General features: G+C 52.4%; 1 protein-coding gene and 1 long non-coding RNA gene across 4 annotated transcripts in view; one reads left to right on the top strand and one right to left on the bottom strand.

Annotated features, from left to right (window-relative positions):
* Positions 1-1,357: 1,357 nt before the first annotated feature.
* Positions 1,358-20,931, bottom strand: part of TMPRSS4 (transmembrane serine protease 4) — a 34,556-nt gene continuing 14,982 nt past the window's right edge. The window contains exons 2-13 of one of the 3 annotated variants that reach the window (XM_019469020.2): positions 20,640-20,673; positions 16,977-17,090; positions 14,337-14,489; positions 13,108-13,237; positions 10,981-11,082; positions 10,025-10,065; positions 7,705-7,864; positions 6,790-6,956; positions 5,911-6,009; positions 5,582-5,724; positions 4,271-4,420; positions 1,358-3,846 (exon numbers count right to left, since the gene is read on the bottom strand). In XM_019469020.2, the coding sequence (XP_019324565.2) occupies positions 3,835-3,846; positions 4,271-4,420; positions 5,582-5,724; positions 5,911-6,009; positions 6,790-6,956; positions 7,705-7,864; positions 10,025-10,065; positions 10,981-11,082; positions 13,108-13,237; positions 14,337-14,489; positions 16,977-17,090; positions 20,640-20,673 (1,305 nt within the window). In that variant the 3' untranslated portion in view covers positions 1,358-3,834. Of the gene's footprint in view, positions 3,847-4,270; positions 4,421-4,455; positions 4,868-5,581; positions 5,725-5,910; positions 6,010-6,789; positions 6,957-7,704; positions 7,865-10,024; positions 10,066-10,980; positions 11,083-13,107; positions 13,238-14,336; positions 14,490-15,315; positions 15,457-16,976; positions 17,091-20,639; positions 20,674-20,931 lie in introns of those variants that run through there. The other 2 variants (XM_053900421.1, XM_019469021.2) reach the window with 2 other exon arrangements.
* Positions 11,992-12,643, top strand: LOC109278573 (uncharacterized). Its single transcript, XR_002085725.2, has 2 exons — positions 11,992-12,125; positions 12,424-12,643. It is a non-coding gene; the product is annotated as an uncharacterized LOC109278573 (long non-coding RNA).

Consider the following 20,931-nt stretch of genomic DNA (forward strand, 5'->3'; position numbering starts at 1 on the left):
ATCCTGACCTGAGCCGAAATGAAAAGTTGAATGCTCACCCACCCAGGCGCCCCTCGTATGTATTAAGAAACAAAACAAATGAGCGGGGCGGGGGGAGAGGGAGAGACAAACCAAGGAACAGTCTCTTAACCATATAGAACAAAACTGATGGTTACCAGGGGGGGGGGGGGGGCGGTGCTGGGTACAGCAGGTGGTGGGGGTTAAGGAGGGCACTTGCGATGAGCGCCAGTTGTTGTATAGAAGTGTTGAATCGCTACATTGTACACCTGAAACTAATATACACGGGATGTTAACTACCTGGAATTTAAATCAAACTTAAAGTACATACTTGAGATTTTCCTTCAGAGAAGACCTGGCGGCGGGGGGGGGGGGGGGGGGGGGCGGGGGCAAACTCGCGGTTGTCACTTTCCTGAACATGTCTTTATTCTTGAAGGATAGTTTTGTGGGGTTCACAATTCTCGATGGACCTCTACTGTCTTGGCACACCGAAGACAGAATCTTCTCTTACGGCCGTGGGGGAAGTCTGCTGGCAGTCTAACTGGCGTCTTTCTGGTGCTGTAGACAGTCTGGCTCGTTTCCCTGGCTGCTCTAAAGAGTTTCTGTTCATCTTTGGTGTTTTGAAGCTTCACTACCCTCCCTAGGTGAGGGTTATATTGGCATGTTTCTACCTTGTATGTGCAAACGCTTTGTAGATTCATACCTTTTATTGGGTTCTGGACAGTCTCTGCTGTTATCTCTTTAGATATTATTTCTCTTTAATACTTCCACTCTCTGCCTCTGAGGGTTTAGCTGGATACGTTAGACCTTATTATTCTAGCCTCCACTGTCCATAGCCTTGTTTTTGTATACATGCATATTTTATCTCCTTATCTCTTTCTGCAGCAACCTTAGTGACGTCTTCAATTTACCTTCCAGTTTATTACTCCTCTCTTGGTCTCCATCTTAAACGCTATTTACCCCAAACATTCTGTTTTTCATTTTAATAATTATAGTTCTTATTTCTAAGGGCTCCATTTAGTTCTTCTTCAAATCTGCTTGTCACATTTGCTTGATTATGGAAATACCTACTTTTTTTTTTTTTTTTAACAGGAAGTGAAGTGTTGGTGAGGATGTGGAGAAATTGGAACCTTGTGCACGGTGGGTGGGAACGTAAAATGGTGTGATCCTTAGGGAAAGCAATGAATAATGAAAAACCGATACCATATGATCCAGCAATTCTGCTTCTGGGTATACACCCAAAGAATCAAAAGCAGGGTCTTGAGACATTTATGCACCCATGTTTACCCCAGCTTATTCGCAATCGCCAAGAGGTAGATGCAACCCAGATGTTCGTCAATAAATGGATGGAGAAACAAAATGTGGTATAAATAATGGCATATTATTCACCCTTAAAAAGGAAGGAAAATCTGGGGCGCCTGGGTGGCTCAGTCGGTTGAGCGTCTGACTTCGGCTCAGGTCACGATCTTGCGGCTCATGGGTTCGAGCCCCGCATCGGGCTCTGTGCTGACAGCTCAAGAGCCTGGAGCCTGCTTCAGATGATTTGTCTCCTCCTCTCTCTGTCCTTCCCCTGCTCATGCTCTATCTCTCTCTGTCTCTCAATAAACATTAAAAATTTTTTTTTAAATAAAAAAATTTGTTTAAAAAAAGAAGGAAAATCTGATACATGGCTATAACCATGGGTAAACCTCAAAGACCGTGTGCTAGCTGAAATGAGCCAGGCTCAAAAAGGCAAATACTATATGATTCCACTTACATGAGGGACCTAGAGTCGCCAAATTTATAGAGACAGAAGGTAGGAGGGTGGCTTCCGGTATCTGGCGGGAGGAAAAGATCGGGAGTTATTGTTGAAGGGGATACGGAGTTCTGGAAGGGAAAAACAGTCCTGGAGATGGACGGGATTGATGGCCACACAACAGTGCGAATGGACTTAAAATCATTGAACCGTATCCTTAAAACGTGGTTAAGATAGATTTTATGTGTGTTTTAAAAGTGTTTAAAAAATATTTTAAAATGTGGAAAAGTGCCCATTTTTAATGAAAGATTTATAAGCTCTTGTATTAGAAGCCCTACGGTGTGACGGTTCATAGCACCCCGGAGTCTGAATGCTCTTATTCAACTTACCCGTGTGTAACCTCACGCAAGGTACCAGCCTCATTGCGTCTTAGTTTTCTTACCCGTAAAAAGAGGATACGGATGGCACCTCTCTCATAGGTTTGGGTGAGTGTTAAATGACTCGGGATGGAGTGAGGTGCTTAGAATAGTGTCTGGCATATAGAAATATCCTATGGTATCCGTTCTTGATGATGATTATTTTTTTAAGTTTATTTATTTATTGTGGGGAGAGAGAGAGAGTGCGCAAGCAAGTAGGAGAGGGGCAGGGGGGGGGGGAGAGAGAGAGAGAGAGAGAGAGAGAGAGAGAGAGAGAGAGAGAGAGAGAGAGAATCTCAAGCAGGCTCCACATGGAGCCCGATATGGGGATCGAACTCCCAGACTGTGAGATCGTGACCTGAGCTGAAGTCGGATGCTCCACTGCCTGAGCCACCCAGGTACCCTATGGGTTTTTTATTATAATCCAGTAATGCGAACATGTAAAGTGCTTGGTTTTCTGACGATTTTCTGTTTTTGATGATTCCCACCGTGGGGTTAAAAAAAATTTTTTTTTAATGTGTATTTTTGAGAGAGAGAGAGACAGAGCACCATTCTGGGCGGTGCTCTGAGCTGTCAGCACAGAGCCCGATGCAGGGCACGACCTTGAGGAACGGTGAGATCTTGACCTAGGCTGCAGACCGATTGAGCTGCCCGGGCGTCCCTCATGGGGTTTTCTTTTTGATAAATCTTGGCTGATCTTTGATTGTGAGCACTGGCTCTGGGGTTTGAGTTCCCGTCGCAAGCAACCACGCCCTGGGCTCTCCAGGCAGGACTCAGAGGTGCAGTACCTCCTTGCAGCCACTGGGGGAGCCATGATTGACTTCAGCCTTGAATGCCTAAATTACCTCCCTCCCAAATCCTAGGTGTTATCTCTGGCCCATGGCTGGGTAGAGCAGGCAGGAGAAACGGGAGGAGGGCAGTGGGAGACGGCCTTGTGTGGGAAGGAGCCGTGCTCACCCTGGCTTCCCCAGTCTGCAAGTTCACTGTTGCCCTCACTCAGCAGCTCCAGTCTTGGGTCTCCTTTCTCCTTCTTTGAGAATCACTGGGCTCCCCAGGACCTTTCCCTGCCCCGGCCCAAGGATGATGCAGTAGGGGTGCAGTAGTCCTCGCTCAGTTCTTACCACGCAGCCCAGTCAGCCTGTGTCAAAGGCTTCGCAGGCCTTTTGAATAGCAGCAGCCACGGGGCTAACAATGACAACAGTGACGTTAGTTGTGTCAACAGCAGGACAGTGCATCTTGCGTTACATTTGGTTTCTTGCTCTGAGTGTGCTTGGGGAGGGGTGGAGGAGGGGAGGGCTGGCTCAGACCTCTCCTCCTTCCGCTCCAGCCCTTGGTGATCTGGGCTCTCACCAGAGAGCCTACTTCCGTTCAGTAGAGGAGGAGAATTTCTTGGCTTAGCAATGCCTTCTGAGATCTCGGCGGGAAGGCTGGCCTGTTCAGTCTTTCTCTTTGGGATGCCCGGAGCCCCAGGGGTGGCCGGGCTGGGGCTGCTGACTTTCTTCTGGGGGCCTGTGGCCTGTGAGGTCTTTGACAGGAATGGAGGCCCTTCGCTGCACCAAGAAATGCTGAGGCTGTGGGCAGAGAGGTGCGCCCAAGGGGTCTCTTGCTCCGTCTGACCTCTGGGGGATCCCCAGGGAGGCAGGACAGGGGGGAAGGAGCTCCCAGCAGTACGGAGGGGCGGAAGCATCATAGTGTAGACTACAACGAAACACCAACAGAGAGGCAGGTGATTTGAAACCGGACAAGGTGGTGACGTGTGCAAAAATAGCCTGCCTTTTCTGAAGCGCTTTGCTCCTCTCTCTATTTTTGAGGAAAGTTTCTTAAGCCTTTGCACCCTCCTCAACAGAATCTGTTCTCTGGAAACTCTCTGAGAGTCGCATTCTGCCAGGGAATAGAGAGTGATAAAGCTGGGTGTGTTCCGTACCCTAGGCGGTTTGCATTGAAGGGGAATCTCTGATCCTAGGGACTTTGAGTTCTTCATGGTGGAATCTCAGGCTGTCACTGGTAGGGAAAATTACTTAGGATGCAAGGCGTTATCTCAGAGCCATTTGAACCAAACCTGACGATGGTTTGATACCTTGAGGGTAGAGGAAGGGAAGGAGGACACAACAGGGAAGCTCACCTTCCGGACGCTGTAGATCCAGTCGAGATAGCTTGTGACCTTGGTGTATACTCCCGGGGTACTTGGACCCCCACAGCCATGGCCCCAGCTCACGATGCCCACCACTTGCCACAGGTCAGAGTGATACATCAGGGGCCCACCGCTGTCACCCTGTGAGACACCAGAACAGGGGCTGCTGGAGAGGGCAGGCAGGGGTGGGGTGGAAGGGTGGGCTTCTCTTTCCCACTCCCCACCCCCACCCCCCGGCCTTGACCCATCTATTCTCTGCTTCCCAGTGCTCGGTGCTGTTCTGCCCTCACTGACTTTGCTCATGCTGTTCCTGCAGCCTGGAATGGCCTTCCAGTTGGGGCAAAAGGGTCTGTTTGTGGTCCAGTAAGTTGTTGGCTGCTGTTAGCCTTCTCGCAGGCATTCACAACACACACTAGCAAACTGAAGGCTCTAAGGGGTTCTGCGGTGAGAAGCCTGATTATCTTTGTTTAACCTAGCATTTCCCAAATTTATTTAGCTTCTCTTGGGGTGCCTGCTGTGTGCCACCTACTGTCCTAGACAACTGGGGTTCGATCAATGAAAAGAACAAAGATCCCTGTCCTTGGGGAGCTTAGAGTCAAGTGGAGAAGAGAGAGAGAGAAAACACAACAAAACAGATTATGAACATGGCAGATAGTGAAAAGTGTGCTTATTTGGGTGTCTGTCCCAGCTCCTAGAGCCCCTGAGACTTCCTCCCCCCAATAACACCATAGCCTGACTGCTCCTTCCCCCACCACTGTGAGCTCCCTGAGGGAAGAAGACACTGTCCCCCAAACCTATTTACCTGGCATTCAAGAGATGACCAAGAGATCCCTCTTGAGTGGAGGAATTGAATGACCGAGAATGGGGGCAGGAATAGGGCGAGGGGCTTTAATGCAAAGGGATCGGGAGATCCTCTGGGAACATGTATTCAGGGACCCATCAGTGGGGTCGGTGGGGGGAGTTGCGCCAGGGCTTATCCAGCATCAGATGGTTTTCTCTAGTGTAGTTCGGCATCTTGACGGTTCTAGAGAACATAGACCCGGTGTTCCTGCCCTCGAGTGACAGGAAGTAAGATGAAGGGAAGTAAGAGCAGGTGAGGCGGGTAACGCCATCTTGGTATGCGAAATACACATTTGAAATCTTTCTGCTTGTTTCCATCCTTCCATCCTTGCCTTCTCTCTGTCCCCCTTCCTCGCACATTGAGTGCCCACCGCACGCAAGGCCTCAGGCGGGGCAGTCCGCCTCTGGACTTTGTCTCTCCAAGACTAACATCCCATCCAAGGAACTCCCTCGGGATCCCACCTGGCAGGTGTCCACGCCGCCCTCCAGGATGCCCGCGCACAGCATCTTCTCGGTCACCTCCCCCTGGTAGGCGTCCTCTGCGTTGCACCGAGCGTGGTCGATTAGCTGCACTGAGGCCTGCAGCAACGTGTCCGACATCTTTCCTAGGAAGTTGAAAACACACTCACGTTCCCATTTTTGCCTTCTACCCCCAGCCCGGGACAATTCTCTGGGTTGCCTGGCACCTTGCTGCTTGGACTTCCAGGATGATTTTTCTGAAGCACGGCGCTCCTTCCCATCACTTCCAAGAGCTGCTCCCTCAGCCCTGTGGTCCCGAGCCCAGGACTCACCTCCATCCTGCTCCGTAAAGCCCCATCCAATGACCCAGAGTGGGGTGGCTGGAGGGAGCTCCTCATCAAAGAAGGGCAGGCAGATGGGCCTGACTGTGCCTGCCAGGAGCAGAGAGAAAGAGGGGGAGAGCCTGGTGGCTAAGCCCTCTGAAAAGGTTGACAGCAGGGTTTCTAGGACATATGTTCCAGAGGACGTTAACAAAAATGGCACGAGGAAAAAAGTTCTGTGGTCAGATAAGTTGAGGAGATAGGGGTTAGACATAATAAAGCAAATTAAATATTAAAAAAAACCCATATCTTTAATACACTAGTATGGCCCAAGAAGAGAGCTCTGCTATAAAAATGTTTCCCAAACTTACTTGGGGAATAGAGCCCTCTTTTCTCCCGAGGGACGAGTGTCCTGTGGGAATGACATTTAGAAGTGCTGATATAAATACTATGCAAGCATGAGTCATCTACCAAGCTGTTCCAAGATTCCACGGGCTGCCCTAAAGGTAATGAGCTCCCCACCCCTGGGGGAGACCAGATGGGCACAACCCCTTGGCAGAGATATCGTGCGGGCTCTTGGCATTGGTTGGGGTGGCGGATGGGCTAGACGATCTTTTAGGTCCCTCACGACTCCAAGATCGGATGAATCTACGGTTCCCACTTGAGGTGCTGCACATGGAGAAAACAGACCCCAAAAGAACCCAGCAGGAGCTGATGGCTTGAGGGGGCCTCAGGGCATCACTGACGTTAGGCTGGTATATTCACGGGAAACAAATGCGCAGCTGAGGGCTTGAGAGGACAAGTGAGGTGCCGAGGTCACTTGGTGAACGAGTGGCAGAATGGGAGAATAGCCTGCCCTACGGGGGTCTGTTCCCAGATGCCGCCTCTCACCGGAGAACGTGAGCGGGGATTGCAGCTTCACGAGGGCAATGTCCTTCTCTTTGGGGTACGTGGTGTTGAGCTCAATGACGAAGATGTCGGCCACAGGCAGGGATGGGAAGTTGCCCAGTTTGTCCGAGCCAGCCCTCACCTTCCAGTTGGGTACATCGAGATGCTTCCTAGGGGCAGAGACGGCAGGGTTCAGGCCTGCGCTGTGCAGCCTCTGCCAAAAGCTGGGTCCTCAGGGCCCTGGAGACTGGGGTGCTGCATGTCCCTGCTTTAGGAGACAATGATGGTGGGGGCAGGGGTGGCAGAGAAGGAGCGGGTCTGAGGAATCGCCTACCAAAGGCCCAATTCTAAAAGGGGATTTGATCCTTTCCCCTGGTGAAACCTCTCCAAGGAAGCTTCTAACTGGAGGCCTGGGGAAGAACTGCTCCCTGTGCCTGAGCTCTGGGGTCCTGGCACTCTCTCCCACGATGCTTTCTACGGTCTGTGTTACTCACGTGGTACTTGTCAGTTGCGTTACGTACCTGGCTTTCTTCCTCCTGACTCCAGAAACTCCTGCCCGCTGAGTGTGTGTGTGTGTGTGGGGGGATTGCAAGAAAGAACTTGGAGTTCATCAGATCCCAGAAAAGGTTAAGAATCACTGGCCTACCCTGTGAGTTCCTCTAAGGCACTGATGGGATCTCACACACATGGGCACATAATACAGTACTCATCATTTGACGTTGAGTGGAAGGAAGGAAGGAAAGGAAGGAAGTGAAGAGGGCCTGGGAGTAGTCCTTCCCCAGAGGTGTGGGCAGGGCTCTGCTAACCTGTAAGGGAAGGTGAGGGCATCGAAACACAGGCTGGGAGACAGGGGACCCAGGCACTCCGGCCCCTCCAAGGCTTTGATCCCCCAAGGCCTCCTTGCAGTGTGGGCCTCACCTGAAGCAGTGGGCTGCGGTGAGGATCCAGTGGGGGTCCAGGATGCTCCCTCCACAGATGTGTTGTTTGTCGTACTGGATGCTGACCTGCCAAGGCCAAGAATCCACGGAGGCCGCCTCCCCTCCCACCACCCGAGGGGACTTCAGGCTCTCCCCGCAGGCTGGAGGCAGGAGGAAGGAGGGAGAGATCAGAAGTCAGGCTCTGGAGGGGATGGCCTCCCCTTGGAGCCCAGAGTCTGTCCCCTTAGAACAGGGCCCTGATGACGGGGGCCTGGAGGGGTGGGGAGGACCAGGCCAGTTTTGAGCTATTCATAGGAAGGCTGTGAGAATCTCCAGACCATAGGCGTCCCCCCCCCCCCATCTCCCCCCTCCTTTGTTCAGCTTTGGGTGTGTTGAAGAGTTTCTATCGTGGGAATCGTGTGCTGGGAATTCACGACCTTCAAACCAAACAGGGATGCAGAATTAGGAAAGTCCTGCCCAGGTGGAGCGTCCCCAGCCGTTGCTGCTGAGTGTAGGCAAACAGATGCCCACGAACCGTCCTGGGAGAGTGGGAAGGAAGTTCTACACACTGGATCTTCCAATCTTAAACTCCCCGCTCCCGAAGTCCCTTCCCCCCCCGCCCCCCACGCTGTGTGAGTCTCCCAGTTTGACACCTTTCTTTCCCACGCTACCGTCCTTGGCTTTTCCATCGTGCCCCTCAAGCTCTTGTAAAAGCCTCCGTTTCCACCTCCCTGACCTGCTCTCCACCTCTCCAGTCCTGGAGGTCACTGCCACAGCCGTGCTCCTCAGAGGAAAAGAAAAAGCCTGCTATACTTTCGGGGCCTGGGCTAGCCAGGGGCTTTTCGGACACCTCTTATTCCAAACTCTGCTTTCTCTCTGAGTCACCTCACCTCCTCAGAGCCCCGAGGTATCTCTCTTTTGAGGGTAGAGTTTAAAGTCCCTCCTCCGGCAGCTGCCTGCTGTCCTTCTATCAGGTTTCTGTCTAGCCGAATTGATCTGCTTATAGCTCCCTAGAGAGTCATTCTGTTTTTGCTCAAGGAAGCCCCTGTCCCTGAGATGCTGTCCTCTTTGCTGTTTATCTAAACCATTGATTCATTCGGCAAATTTGTATTGAGTGCCTACTGTGTTCAAGGATGCAGGGAAGAGAGCAGAGGACCAGACAGACCAACAGATGTGGTCTCTCCCTTCCGGGAGCCTACAGCTCAAGGTTCGGCCTGGGCACCACCTCCAGGCCACCCAACCCCTGGGCATTTTTCTTGGCTTGGAATTTCCGCAGCCTGTCTTGGGTGTCGGCCAGACGTTCGTTTTGGCTGTGCCTCAGTCTTCCCAGTGAGACTCAAGGGAGGGTCTGTGACTTAAACCTCTTTGTGACTTCAGTGCCATTCAGCGCAGACATCAGATGACGTGACGGTTCGGTCATTGGCTAGCCACCATGCGTCAGCCCACCCACGCCAGGGGTCGTGGGTGTCACATAACGACAAAAAGTCTTAACACCCAGTGGGGAGGCATGTATACTGCCCGACTGCAAAAGCAGTGATGATGACCTCGTTCTACTCAGCCCGTCCAGTTTCTGGCCATCCTTCCAGGCTCTGTTCGGGTCTACCATGAGGCTGATTGGGTGAGCTGGACCACAGCACTTGTTGTCTCTTCTGATCTCCTCTATAAGAGCAGGGAGTCTCCCAGGATCCCCTTGGGCCGTTGGACGAAAGGCCTTCTTGGGAAGTGGGACCTCACAGAGGTCAAGTGCGTTACTCAAGGTCACACTGGAAGCCAGTGGGTCTCCTGGCCTCCGCGAAGCTCTCTCTGTGGCATGTCAGCTGTGACCACTACTCAGCTGGGGGCCACACGTGTAGCCTTGCCTCTCGCTCTCTGCTCAGACATAAGCTCCTGAGGAGAGTGGCCAATTCTTTCACTTGTCAGGTATTTTCTATTGCTCAGCAGCATCTGACCGTGCTAGACACAGTCTAAGTGTTCAGTGTATTTTTGCTAAACTGGATGTGGATAATTTGATCTTGGATAACGGGGCAGACTGTGACCCAGTGACTGGAGAGGGAGCATGGGGCGGCCCCGTTCCGTCCTTTCCAGTTTTCTGTTCCCTGCTGGCTCTCTGCTTAGGTTGGAGGGATGTGTGTGGATGGTGTGGAAGAGTTCTTAATGTCACCCACTTGAAGGAGCGTTGACCTACAAGCCCAAGGGCCGAAGAAGGAAGTTTGGGACGAAACGGAGAGAAACTTAGTCTGGGAGATCTAAGAGTGAGGCTGAATGTCTCCCTGCTCATTGCTGGCCCAGGGCCCAAACCCTCAGAGATGGGGCGTACTCACCAAGACAGTGCAAGGAGACCAGGGAGCCTGAGAGACAGGGCCTGGAAGGGACAGACGGGGCCTTGTGGTTTCTGTCGCTCCCTTGGATGGGAGGCGAGGACTCGGGTCCCCTGACACTGTTGACCCCAGCCCCCTCCCGACACTTGGGAAATCTGGAACCCACATACTGGGGGACTGCATAGAGATGGCTTGACCACTTAGTACAGTTCTGCCTGTGTCCGAGCCCATCCTGAGCTCTCGGCAGCCTGGAGTGGAAGAGGAGAGCCTGGGACAGTGCCTGTTGGACTGTGGGCTTTCCAAATGGACCAAAAAAAGGGGGGGGGGAGGGGATTACAATGGAATTAGAGGCAAAGGATCACTCTGCTATCATCTTGGTCCTTTTTAAGATTCACTCTTTGATGAATAAGCAGCCCTCAGCAGCATCCTTGAACGCTGAGAAGCTCGCATCCTCTCTGAGGCTTTCTGCTGCATTGTGACCATTTTTTATCTAGCTGCTGGGCTCTAATGCAGGGCAGTGAGGCATAGGAACAGGCCACTGCCGAAGGCCATGCAGTCTTTTCTCTGGAGAGCTGGGAGTATGAAGAGGTCTTCCCCTGGCCTGGGTGAGTGTCTGGGAAGGACAAAGTGGCCTTTGGAGTCTTGCCTATTGGGTTTAATCGGGAATATAAAGCAGTAGGAAAAATGTTGGTTTTAGCCACCGACATGTGGACTGCACACTTTGTCCTGCTCTCTATTATGTATATAAAAAAGGGAGTCAACCCAGAAAACCTCTCAGAAATCTGGTAATCTAATTCCCTAGCCCTTTCTGTCTAACCATCTGCATGGCCTGGAGTTCCTCCCGTTGTCTGGCTTACATCCCCCTTTGCTGCACCTGCTCAGGGGAGTCTGGCTGCCTCCCTGATGGCAACCTCTGTTACCAGAGCCTCTTGTGGGCCAGAAGGCGTTTTCTCACTTACCCACTTAGGTTTCGCACCTGAAGCTCCTGGCTGTTCTCTGTGATTCCAACAACATCCAGATCTTGGTCTGGGCCAATCCTCACAGCTTTGAAGGCGGGTTTGCTGTTCATGTCGGGAGGGAGGGAGAGAGATGTGAAGTGGGGTGGGAGATTAGAAGGTGCTGGGAGCGGCCCTCACTCCCAGGAGACGGGGGTGGTAAAGAACACGCCCCAGGACACTGCTCTGGGCACAGTGTGGATGTGGTCTTGCTTCTCCAGTAGCAAGGCAAGTGGGGGAGGGGCAGAAGGAGAGGGGGAGAGAGAGAGAGAGAGAGACTATATGCATACCCAAGCAGGTTCTGCACTGTCAGGGCAGAGCCTGATGCGGGGCTTAAAACTCACGAACCGTGAGATCATGACCTAAGCCGAAATCAAGAGTTGGACGTGCTTAACTGACTGAGCCACCCAGGCGCCCTGGTGCTGGGTTTAAGAGCCCTGGAGATGGAGGTTCTTGTCCTGGCTCTGAGACTAGCTTGATGGGTAACCTTGACAGGTCACACACACCCTTCTCCGGGTTTCCTTAAGCCTCAGTTTCTCCCTCTGTAAAATGATAGGTGGACCTGATGATCTCCAGAGCCCCTCCCACTTTGAACCATCTAGGGTCTTACGGTCCTGAGCGAGAAGGGCTTCCTGTCTAGGCGGAGGAAGGAAAGTAGAGAGATCTAGACCCAGAAGGAGGGTCGGGGGTGGAAATGGACAGTCTCAGGACAGTTGACCTCTGTTCACCGCTTACATCCTAATGAATAACCGACCAGCTTTGATTTTGTAGAACTCAAGAGCCGGCTGGTTTGGTGCATTAGTGAACTCTGGAAGGACAGAAACTCCAGGAACCTATTACCTTCAGGAGCCCCGGAGACACCTTGGTTGCATAACCCAGCCGCAGCAGCCTGCAGGGCCGGGCGCTCCTGCTGCTGACGCCGCAGTGGGCTGGGCTGCAGGGGGGAGGAGGGGCTGGCTGCCGGGGAGGCTGGGCTGGGTGGCTGCTGGAGGAGCCCAGGGAAGAGCAGGGGCAGGGCGTGCCTTTCCAGCTCGCCTCAGAACTGAAGGAGGCAGAGGTGTCCTGTCCGGGGTTGTGCACTGTGGCCAGCGGGGAGCAGCAAAAACCTGGTAACCAGGAAGCAGAGGGGGCGAAACGATCTGATGGATCAGTGACGCTGCCTGGAGCATTTATTGTAAGAAGGACCTTGAGGCTGCTTTAAGGGTCGACCGGAGAGGGCTCTGTGATTGATTGATGATGTCTGCCTGGCATTTCTCATTTTTGCCTCCACTCTGGGTCCAGTTTCTTAGAATCCTTGGGGCTTGCCAGGGAGCGGGTGCCCCACTCTGCAGCCGAGTAAACGGGTTCTTTTTCCTCCTCTCTGGTTAGGCTCTCTGGTCAGTGGCCTCCCCTCTCCTCCCTTTACAGGTAAAACCTTGGGAGAGGAGAGAATGACCCAAGCTAGAAACAGAGATGCTGCTGGAACTCGGGATGCCCAGGAGTTCAGGGGTCTTGGGCACAAATTCCAGGCCTCTCCTACCCAAGCAAGTTCCTGATTTTCGCCAAACCTATTTCTAAAATAGATACAATGAAAACGACCTTTTTGCTTTTGCCAGGATCAAACGAATATAAACTCATCATGCAGATACCCTTGTTATGATTACATAACTCTTCATCCACCGAAGGTTTGAAATTGCTTTTGAAATTTGCTGAGAGAGCTGGGGTTGCTGATGGGGCTCAATGAAATCAGGATCATTTAAACGAGATTTTAATTGATGGGACATTGAATAAGTAAATTATATTCTGGGACAGGGTGGCCTCCTGCAGAGCCAAGAAGGAGCGAAGCTGGCAAGGAGCCGGAACTGTGTGTTGGGGGTCATGGTGAGGCTTACTTTCTCTCGCTGCACCTCACAGGCATCCTATGAGGTTTCTCCAATTGACTCTTGGGGAAACTGAGGCTCATGAGATTGAACTTCATGTTGTTGTATGTGAAAGTGCTCAGATTCAAGACTGGTTCTGTCTGACTCCAGTATCTATATTTTTGGGAAAGGAGGAGGCAGGGAGGAGGTCCTAAGGGTGAGGGGACAGCCTCTGGAGGCTTGGGCTGGGTACCTGTCATAGCCCATCTGCCCACAGGCTATCTTGGCCAGAGCTTCTGTGAAGTTGTCGAAACAGGCAGAGACCCAGCTTCTTGTGGCCGGGTCTAGCACCTGCAGAGTGGATCGGTCCCTGGAGAGGCGGACTGAGAAGGCAAGAAATTGGGTCAGCTGCATGTGGCAGGGGCCCGTCTGGCCCATCTCCCTCAGCATTCATCATGAGACCAGCACACCCTCCCTATACCCAGACCCTGGAGCATCATAGAACACCGACCCTTTCAGCCCCAAGGGAACTTCTTCCATTTGGCTTTGCCCAATTGAGCCTCGTTTTGATGGTAGCTAGGGTGACCCGATGTCCTGGGAACAACCTCCATGTTGACCTATTGTCCTGGGACAATTGCTAATAACTTTTCCTTTTGCTCTTATAGGTATCAGTTTTGGTGATAGGTTGTGGCTCTCCTCATGGTTACACACAGCTTGCCCAGCCTAGGGAACTTCTCGGTGGGGAACCTAGCTCCTTTTTCCACGTGAGGTCAGAGGGAGGGGTTGAGAGGGAAGTACTATTGGCAGTAGAATGGCAGGTGCCCATATGCATTTGACTTCTGATTTAAAAAAAAAAATAAAAAAGGATATATGCAAGAAGTCCCTTCGTCCTGCCCCTCAAAAGCCCCAACACCCATCTCCTGGGCTATCCTTTCTCTCCAGAGCCCAAGTACTAGATGGATGATGCCGGGCTGGCCCCATCCAAGAAAGAATAGGAGTTTTTGTATGAAACCTCCCCTATTCCTTTGAAGGACCTCAGTCCTTGTTGCATAGCGTCCTTGTTGCTCAGTCTCGTTGTATAGCATGTTACAGTGAGCACTTACCTAATGGATAGAGGAATCAATAGCTAGTCAATGGCTATGGCTATTGACCTTACTTTCCTAGTCCCCTTTCTGGTCTCCTGTAGAGAGGAGGAAACTCCCCAGGGTCATCCAATCCAGCCCCCTGCCTCAGTTCCACCCCGGTGCAGCAGAATGGGACAGACTGTGTTACAATTTCCTGTCCCCTCTGGTTCCCCCACTTGTTATCAGATATTCACTGAGTATTTGCTGCATGGTAAGTACTAGGATCTAGTTGGCAAGACCTGGTCCTGTCCTTGAGAACCTTACAATAAGGATGGGAACTGACCAGTTGGCAGATGCTAGGCTGTGGACCAAGGGGACCTGAGCTGCTTTCCTGCTGTGCCCGTGCCCCTGGACTCACCTGTCACCGGGGACCCATCGGGGAAGTTCTTGACACAGAGCTGCTCATCCTCCCCTGAGGCACAGTCCTGCTGGCCGTCACACACCTGCTTCCTCGAGATGAAGTGGAGAGGCTGCCCGCACAGGAAGTAGTATTTGTCCAGAATCACCTTGACTGGAAGGCAGGGGCAGGGAGGGGGCTGTGAGGGCTGACAGTCAAGCAGGCAGCCAGGGGGGGCGGGAGAGGCTGTGTCCCCTAAAAATATGCTGGGCTCTAAGGCGGATGAGGGTTCCAGACCCAGTTACTCCACTTGGTAGTCTGTGTACTTGGTCCTGAGCCTCAGTTTCCTTAGATGTCAAGTAACATCTGTCCTGTACCTGCGAGATGGGTGAGGAGTTCAGCGAGAGGATGTGTGGGAGAAATTTAGAAACAGCCCCCACTGGCCTCCTGCTCTCCGGTGCTGGTAACGAAAAGACAGCACGGGGCCTGCCCCCTCCTGTGTGACCTTAGACCCATCAGTTCCCCTCCTGGGGCCTCGTGGCCTCATCTGAGCTGAGGTCGTCGACGGCATTTGGCAAGCTGGTGGTTGTGAGTGTCTTGTAACTGTTAAGTGCCGTTCTAGAACTGGGTGTTTTTATCTGGGACTGAAGGACCCGGGAAGAGGCTGGTGTTTTGTTGGGTCTTCTGCCCGCCGCTTTCGAATTCGGTGGCTCCTTTGCTGTCTCGGGCTGATGGGAATGAGTCTCGTGTTTGTAACTCTTCAGGGAACAGATACCTCAACACATTTCTAAGGTCTCCTGGTAGGAAGAGAGCCTCTCGCCTAGCCGAACCCTCCCCTGGCCCGAAGCTCCCCCCCTGCAGTCCACCATCACTCCTGGCGGGCCCCACAAGTGGCGGTCCTCGGTCTGACCATGGCCTTGCTTGTCACTGCTGAGAGCTTTCCCTGCAGTGCCTCCTGTAATCTTGACAAGTTCGGAGGCAGGTGCCGTGAGGAACTCACGTTGTAAGGGACGACACTGATCCATCAGCTGATGAATAGATAAAGAAGATGAGGTTTATATATACAATGGAATACTACTCGGCGATGAGAAAGAATGAAATCCTGCCATTTGCAAGCACGTGGATGGAACTGGAGGGTATTATGCTAAGTGGAAAGAGTCAGTCAGAGAAAGACAGATATCATATGATTTCACTCATATGTGGAACTTGAGAAACTTAACAGAAGACCATGGGGGAAGGGAAGGGGGAAAAATAGTTAGAGGGAGGGAGGCAACCCATAAGAGACTCCTGAATGCAGAGAACAAACTGAGGGCGGAGGGGGGGTAATGGGTGATGGGCATTGAGGAGGGCACTTGCTGGCATGAGCACTGGGTGTTTTATGTAAGCGACGAATCATGGGAATCTACCCCCTTCCCCCCAAACCAGGAGCTCACTGTATACACTATGTTAGCTAACTTGACGATAAACTTAACAAAATAAGTGAGGACGCTGAGGTATGGAGAGTTAGGGTTGATTTCCCAAGGCCACACAGCACTTAGGTGAGAGCCGGGATCCCAGCCAGGGTCTAACTCCAAAGCTCGCTCTCTCTCTGCCTCTCCACACCTTTCCTGAGGGGTTTCGCGATGAGATCCACTGGCCTTGGTGGCTCTGGTGCGAGTGAGCAAGGGAGGAGCAGGCTGAGTATTTCCTAGACCTTCAGACTTGGGTTCATGGTCCGGAGCCAGGGTAAGGCAGGATCACTCCAGCTTCCTGGGACAAAGCCAGGACACCATGTCGCCCGTCGAGACCCCAGAAACCAAGACGTTGAGGGAGCCTAGCCTGGGACGGAGGTTTGGGTTACCTCCTCTGGTTGCAGAACCTGGGGGCCCAGGGCATGGAAGCCCCACAGGCCCTTGTGGGACGGGGAGACCCCCGTTCTTACTCTGGCACCACTGCCTGCCTGGCGTCCCCTGGAGGAATTTGGCTCCGTTGTCCCTCTCCAGTGTGGCAGGACGTGTGTGCAGAGAAAGCAAGCTTTCCTTCTTACTAGTCTCCATAGAACAGACCTAGGACCACAGCAAGTCTGCTGCTGCTGCTGAAAACCCATTGCCAAGGCCCCCCGTGCCCTGCTCCCCACCCTGAGTGTGAGTATGGGGAGGTGAAGGCAAAGGCAGTCATAGGAGTGGGAGCTGCGAGGAGGGACTGCGGGCATCACAGGTCATTCGGGTCACTCTGTCAGAGTGCCTAGGGGAGATCACACTGGGTCTAGGCACTGGCCGAGAGGAAGACAGCACTAAAGGCAGGGATGGTGTGCTGTCTGCCCCGGGGGTGGGGTGGGGGGTGGCTTCCCCAGGGTCTTTTCTCAGTGTCTATCTCACAAGCCAGGGGGCTCTCTGCTGCTCTAGCCAGGAGGGCTGCTCAGGGGTCTGCAGGCCGCCCCCTCCCCCGCCGGCCCGGCCAGTGGCCTGCGTGGGTTTGTAACATGTGCTGCTGTGTTTTCCCCGTGGCAGAGATCATCTGGGGGTAGGTGGGGGCTGAGCTCACCTCCCCCTCTCACTCCCTTCAGCGCAGGGGTGGATGCAAAGCACACAAGCTTTATGCAGATCACCTGCCTGTGACTGCTGGCTGGAAGGGTGGAGGGTAGGACTGTGCTCAGAGAGGCGGGTGGGGGCGGCCACTTACTGAGGACAGCCATGATGATGATGGTCGCCAGGCTCAGCAGCGCTGCGATGATGGGGACTCCCACCTTTTTGAAGGTCTCCAGGGGAGTGCGGGGTTTGCGCAGAGGGGTGACATCTGTGAGACGGAAAGAGCCTACAGTCAGCACTTGAAGACTGCCCCTGCCACGGCCCACAGCCTCCCTGCCCTCTGGCCCTGGTGCTGAGCCACAGGATGCTTTGGGGACGGTTTTGCTTCGCACTGGGGGTTTCTTCTTGCAGACTGGGCTTAGCTTCAGTGGCACAGGGTCACTCCACCTCCTTCACTTACCCAGGCTTAGCCATCTTTCACCTGCGCCCTTCAAATGAGCCTCCAGACCATGATATCCTTCCCTTGTCTTGACTTAGTCTCTTCTGGGGTGTTTCACCCTGTCCCGTCTGCCCCGTGCCTGCCCCAGGAGAGGCAAGTACTCACTTTCCTATCCTTGATCCTCTTTTCTGACTTCTCTTTTGATGAAACTAGAAGCTTGACGAGGGCAGGGACCTGAAGCTCTTAATAAATACTTGTGAATGAATGTGTCCTCGTGGCCTCCATCTCCAACTCAACAAACCAGTGAGTCCCTAGAACGGTCCTTGTCTTTAAGGCGATGGAGGTTTGGGGGAAGAAGCAAACAAGGACGTAGTTGCCGCTAACCCCAGATATCATCAGAGCTCTTAAATGGGTCTCTGTAGGTGGAGATGGGTGGGTGGGGGGCTAGACCAGCTGGGCAAAGGCCCGGGGGTGGGCCTCCGTGAGCTCCCCATGTGCCTGGGACGTGACGGGGGCAAACGCATGTTGTGGAGGCAGGACTGGCCTCGTCACTTTGTAGAGAGTCTTGAATACCACGCCAGGAGTTTGGATTTTATGCTGAAGGCAGTGTGGAGCTAGGGGAAGCTTTTGAGCAGCAGAGAGACACGATCCCATTAACGCTTAGAAAGATGAACAAGAGTTTGGAGTTAGGAGTTACAGGTAGGAGCCTGGAGATGCCTAAAACGGAAGCCATAATGACTGTCCATTTCATATCGTTATCCAAGGAGGTGGTGCGGGGGCAAAGATTTGAAAAAGTTAAATTCTCAGGAAGTTTCCCAGAGCGATTGGTTCTCTGACACGCCCTCATCTTGCAGGCAATAAGCTGGAGGAGGTGCCTCGGGACCTCTCCTCCGGGGCGAGCTAGGGCAGGAAGTGTGGCAACCCTGAGAATCCCTGGAAAACAATAGGTCAGCTCTCTGCCCCTCACCTCCCATGGCTTGTTCTCTCATCTTCTTCCAGTTATCCTTCAAATGTCACCTTCCACGTGAGACCTTCTTGACCTCCCGTTTTCAAAGGTACTTCTCCAACTGCCTGTCCTCCTCCCCTATTTTTTTTAAACACCCATCAGCTCTAACACGCTCTATAACTCTACAACTCTAACACACTCTGAAGTGAAGGCTCCACGAAGAGAGGGGTTTTTGTCTTTTTTGTTCACTGCTGAGTCCCTGGTGCCTCAACAGATATTTGCTGAGAGAATACATGAATTGTTCTTGGCTTGATCTTGTAAGTATATCCTTTCCGTCTTTCTTACGGGTCTTGTTTTCTGGCTTGAACGATGGCTAGTTCTACGTCTGTCTTGCTCTCTTTCCTCAGCTTTTCAAAAGCAGAGAATGGCGCCCAGCCAGAGCCTGGGTGCCCGGTAAGTGCTGATATCATTGAATCTGTTGAAAGGGAAAGCACAGAAAACTTTGTGTTTCCTCCAAAGGGAGAGTTTAAACCTTAGACACAGAGCGCAGGCCCTGGGGGGTGTGGACGGGTATTGCCTGTTAGCCCCAGGAGCTGGGGTGAAGGAGGCGATCAATCTTTTTTTTTTTTTTTTAATTTTTTTAAATGTTTGTTTACATGAGAGAGACCGATGAGTGGGGAAGGGGCAGAAAGAGAGGGAGACACAGGATCCGAAGCCGGCTCCAGGTTCCGAGCGGTCAGCATAGAGCCCGACGCGGGGCTCAAACTCACTGACTGTGAGATCATGACCTGAGCCAAAGTCAGTTGCTCAACTGACTGAGCCACCCGGGCGCCCCAAGGGGAGGAGGCTATCAATCTTAGCAGATGTTGTTTTAGAGTCCCAGTGGTCAGTGTGCAGAACTGTCCTCTTTCCTGTGGCCGTGGATTTGGTGACATTTTGCGCATCCATTCATGCATGATTTCTTTACTGAGCACCTACCACTGGGGACACGAGGTGGGCTTGTTTTCTCAGAGGTGAATCATCTATGGGGAGCCCTTCAATGAGTTCCCGTGTCCAGGTCCTGCTGTCTCTGCCTCCCTGAGGTTCTCAGGGAGAGCATCACCAGGACGGGTAGAGTTTTCCTGGTTTGCGTTTCATACTTAAGGTTAACAAAGCCACCGTGAGCTATGAAGAGCCTCCCCACCTGCCACTGTTCCTTTCTCCAGCCTGCCCTGCACACTGCTGCCAGATAGAGCCCCCCCAAATATCGTTGTCCTGTCATTTCCCTGCTTGAGAACCCTCCATGGCTTCTGTCTCTAGACCACACTCTTTGCCAGACTTTGAAAGCCAGCGTGATTTGGCCTCCCTCTCTTCATCACGTGGACTCCGCACTGCCGATCCTCGCCAGCCCCCGGCGCCACACAGGCGACTCATGCCCTGGTCATTCTTCCCTCTGAACTTTGGCACCTGTTCTTTCCTCCGCCCCTGAAACCCCCATCATTTCCTTCTGATCCTTTACTCCCGTGGGGACTTCGTCAAAGCTCGCCCGACCCACGACGCTATGGTCTCTGATCACTTGGCACTAATCTCTCGCTCTCGAGCTCCCTTCACACGGACGTTGGTGGCAAATTTAACTTGTTTTCTGGTTTGGCAGTTCTGGGGCTTTCTCAGCTGGCGGAGCGCTTGGATGTCTGGTGTTCTCTGGGGACACTGTGGTCTTTTGCTATATCCAGTTCCAAAGTAGGTACCATCTTACTTGGGGGAGATTGTGTGGTTTCCGATCATTATTAACTTGGGACCCCGAAATTGTTGAAGGAAGTGGGATCGGTTATTTCCTTGTGATCTGCCGTATTAATTTGTTCTTTGCTCCCTTGTTTCGCTGATACAGCGGGCTATCAGGAGTAGCTGTCAATGGTTTAAGAAAATGGAATGGGAGGGGAAAAAGCCCCCTAAATTTGGGAACACTTCATCTCTTAAGTTATTCAGGCAAACACTATACTTTTCTAGTCTAGCAGAGAAAATAGCTTTGTCCAGCTTGTTCCGTGGCAGCATGGTCAGACTGTGTAAACTTCACGAGGGCAGGGACTTGGCTGTCTTATCTCCTGCTTTAGTCTAGCACCTAGCCCGGAGCCTGGCACATGGCAGGCACCCACAGTGTCGTTGAATGAATAAGAAAAGCAGAAACTGAACGAATGAGTTGGAGAAGAACTGCTTTTGGGGTTGTTGGTCCTATTTCTCCTATTTGCTTCCTACTTCTCGAATTATCCTGGACCTTAGAGTTGCTTCATACTTTTTTGTTGAATGATGAATGGGTGGGTGGATGGATATCTTCCATGCCATTTAGCCGTTGGTGGTGGCAGTGAGGGCCATGCAAGAGGGGTTTAGTACCTATCTGGTAACTGATTGAAACTTGGAGGCTGAGGTGGTCAAGGGAAAGCCGGACCTGAGCTTACCAAAGCTGTTCAGGGGTTGATCGCTGCCAGGATCCTGTAATTGAAGGAAAAACAGTCAGTGAGTTGAGTGAGGGAACCTGTCAAGCTGGGGCCAAGAGCCCAGGGGAGGCTCTTGGTTCTTATCTCCATCCCCTTTTTCCTGCTGAATCTAAGTGGGGAGGGCTCTGTGGGCTCTGTGATACCCAATCGGTTCAAAAAATAAAATTCAGTTATGCATCTATATTACCTGGTACAACTCGCTTACTAATTGTAGCAACTAGTCGGCAACTGTAGAAATGACTGGCCGTTGGGC

This window comes from Panthera pardus, unplaced genomic scaffold (genome assembly GCF_024362965.1).
Source record: "Panthera pardus isolate Hobbes unplaced genomic scaffold, ASM2436296v1 HiC_scaffold_12, whole genome shotgun sequence".
In the NCBI taxonomy this organism is placed as follows: Eukaryota; Metazoa; Chordata; class Mammalia; order Carnivora; family Felidae; genus Panthera; species Panthera pardus.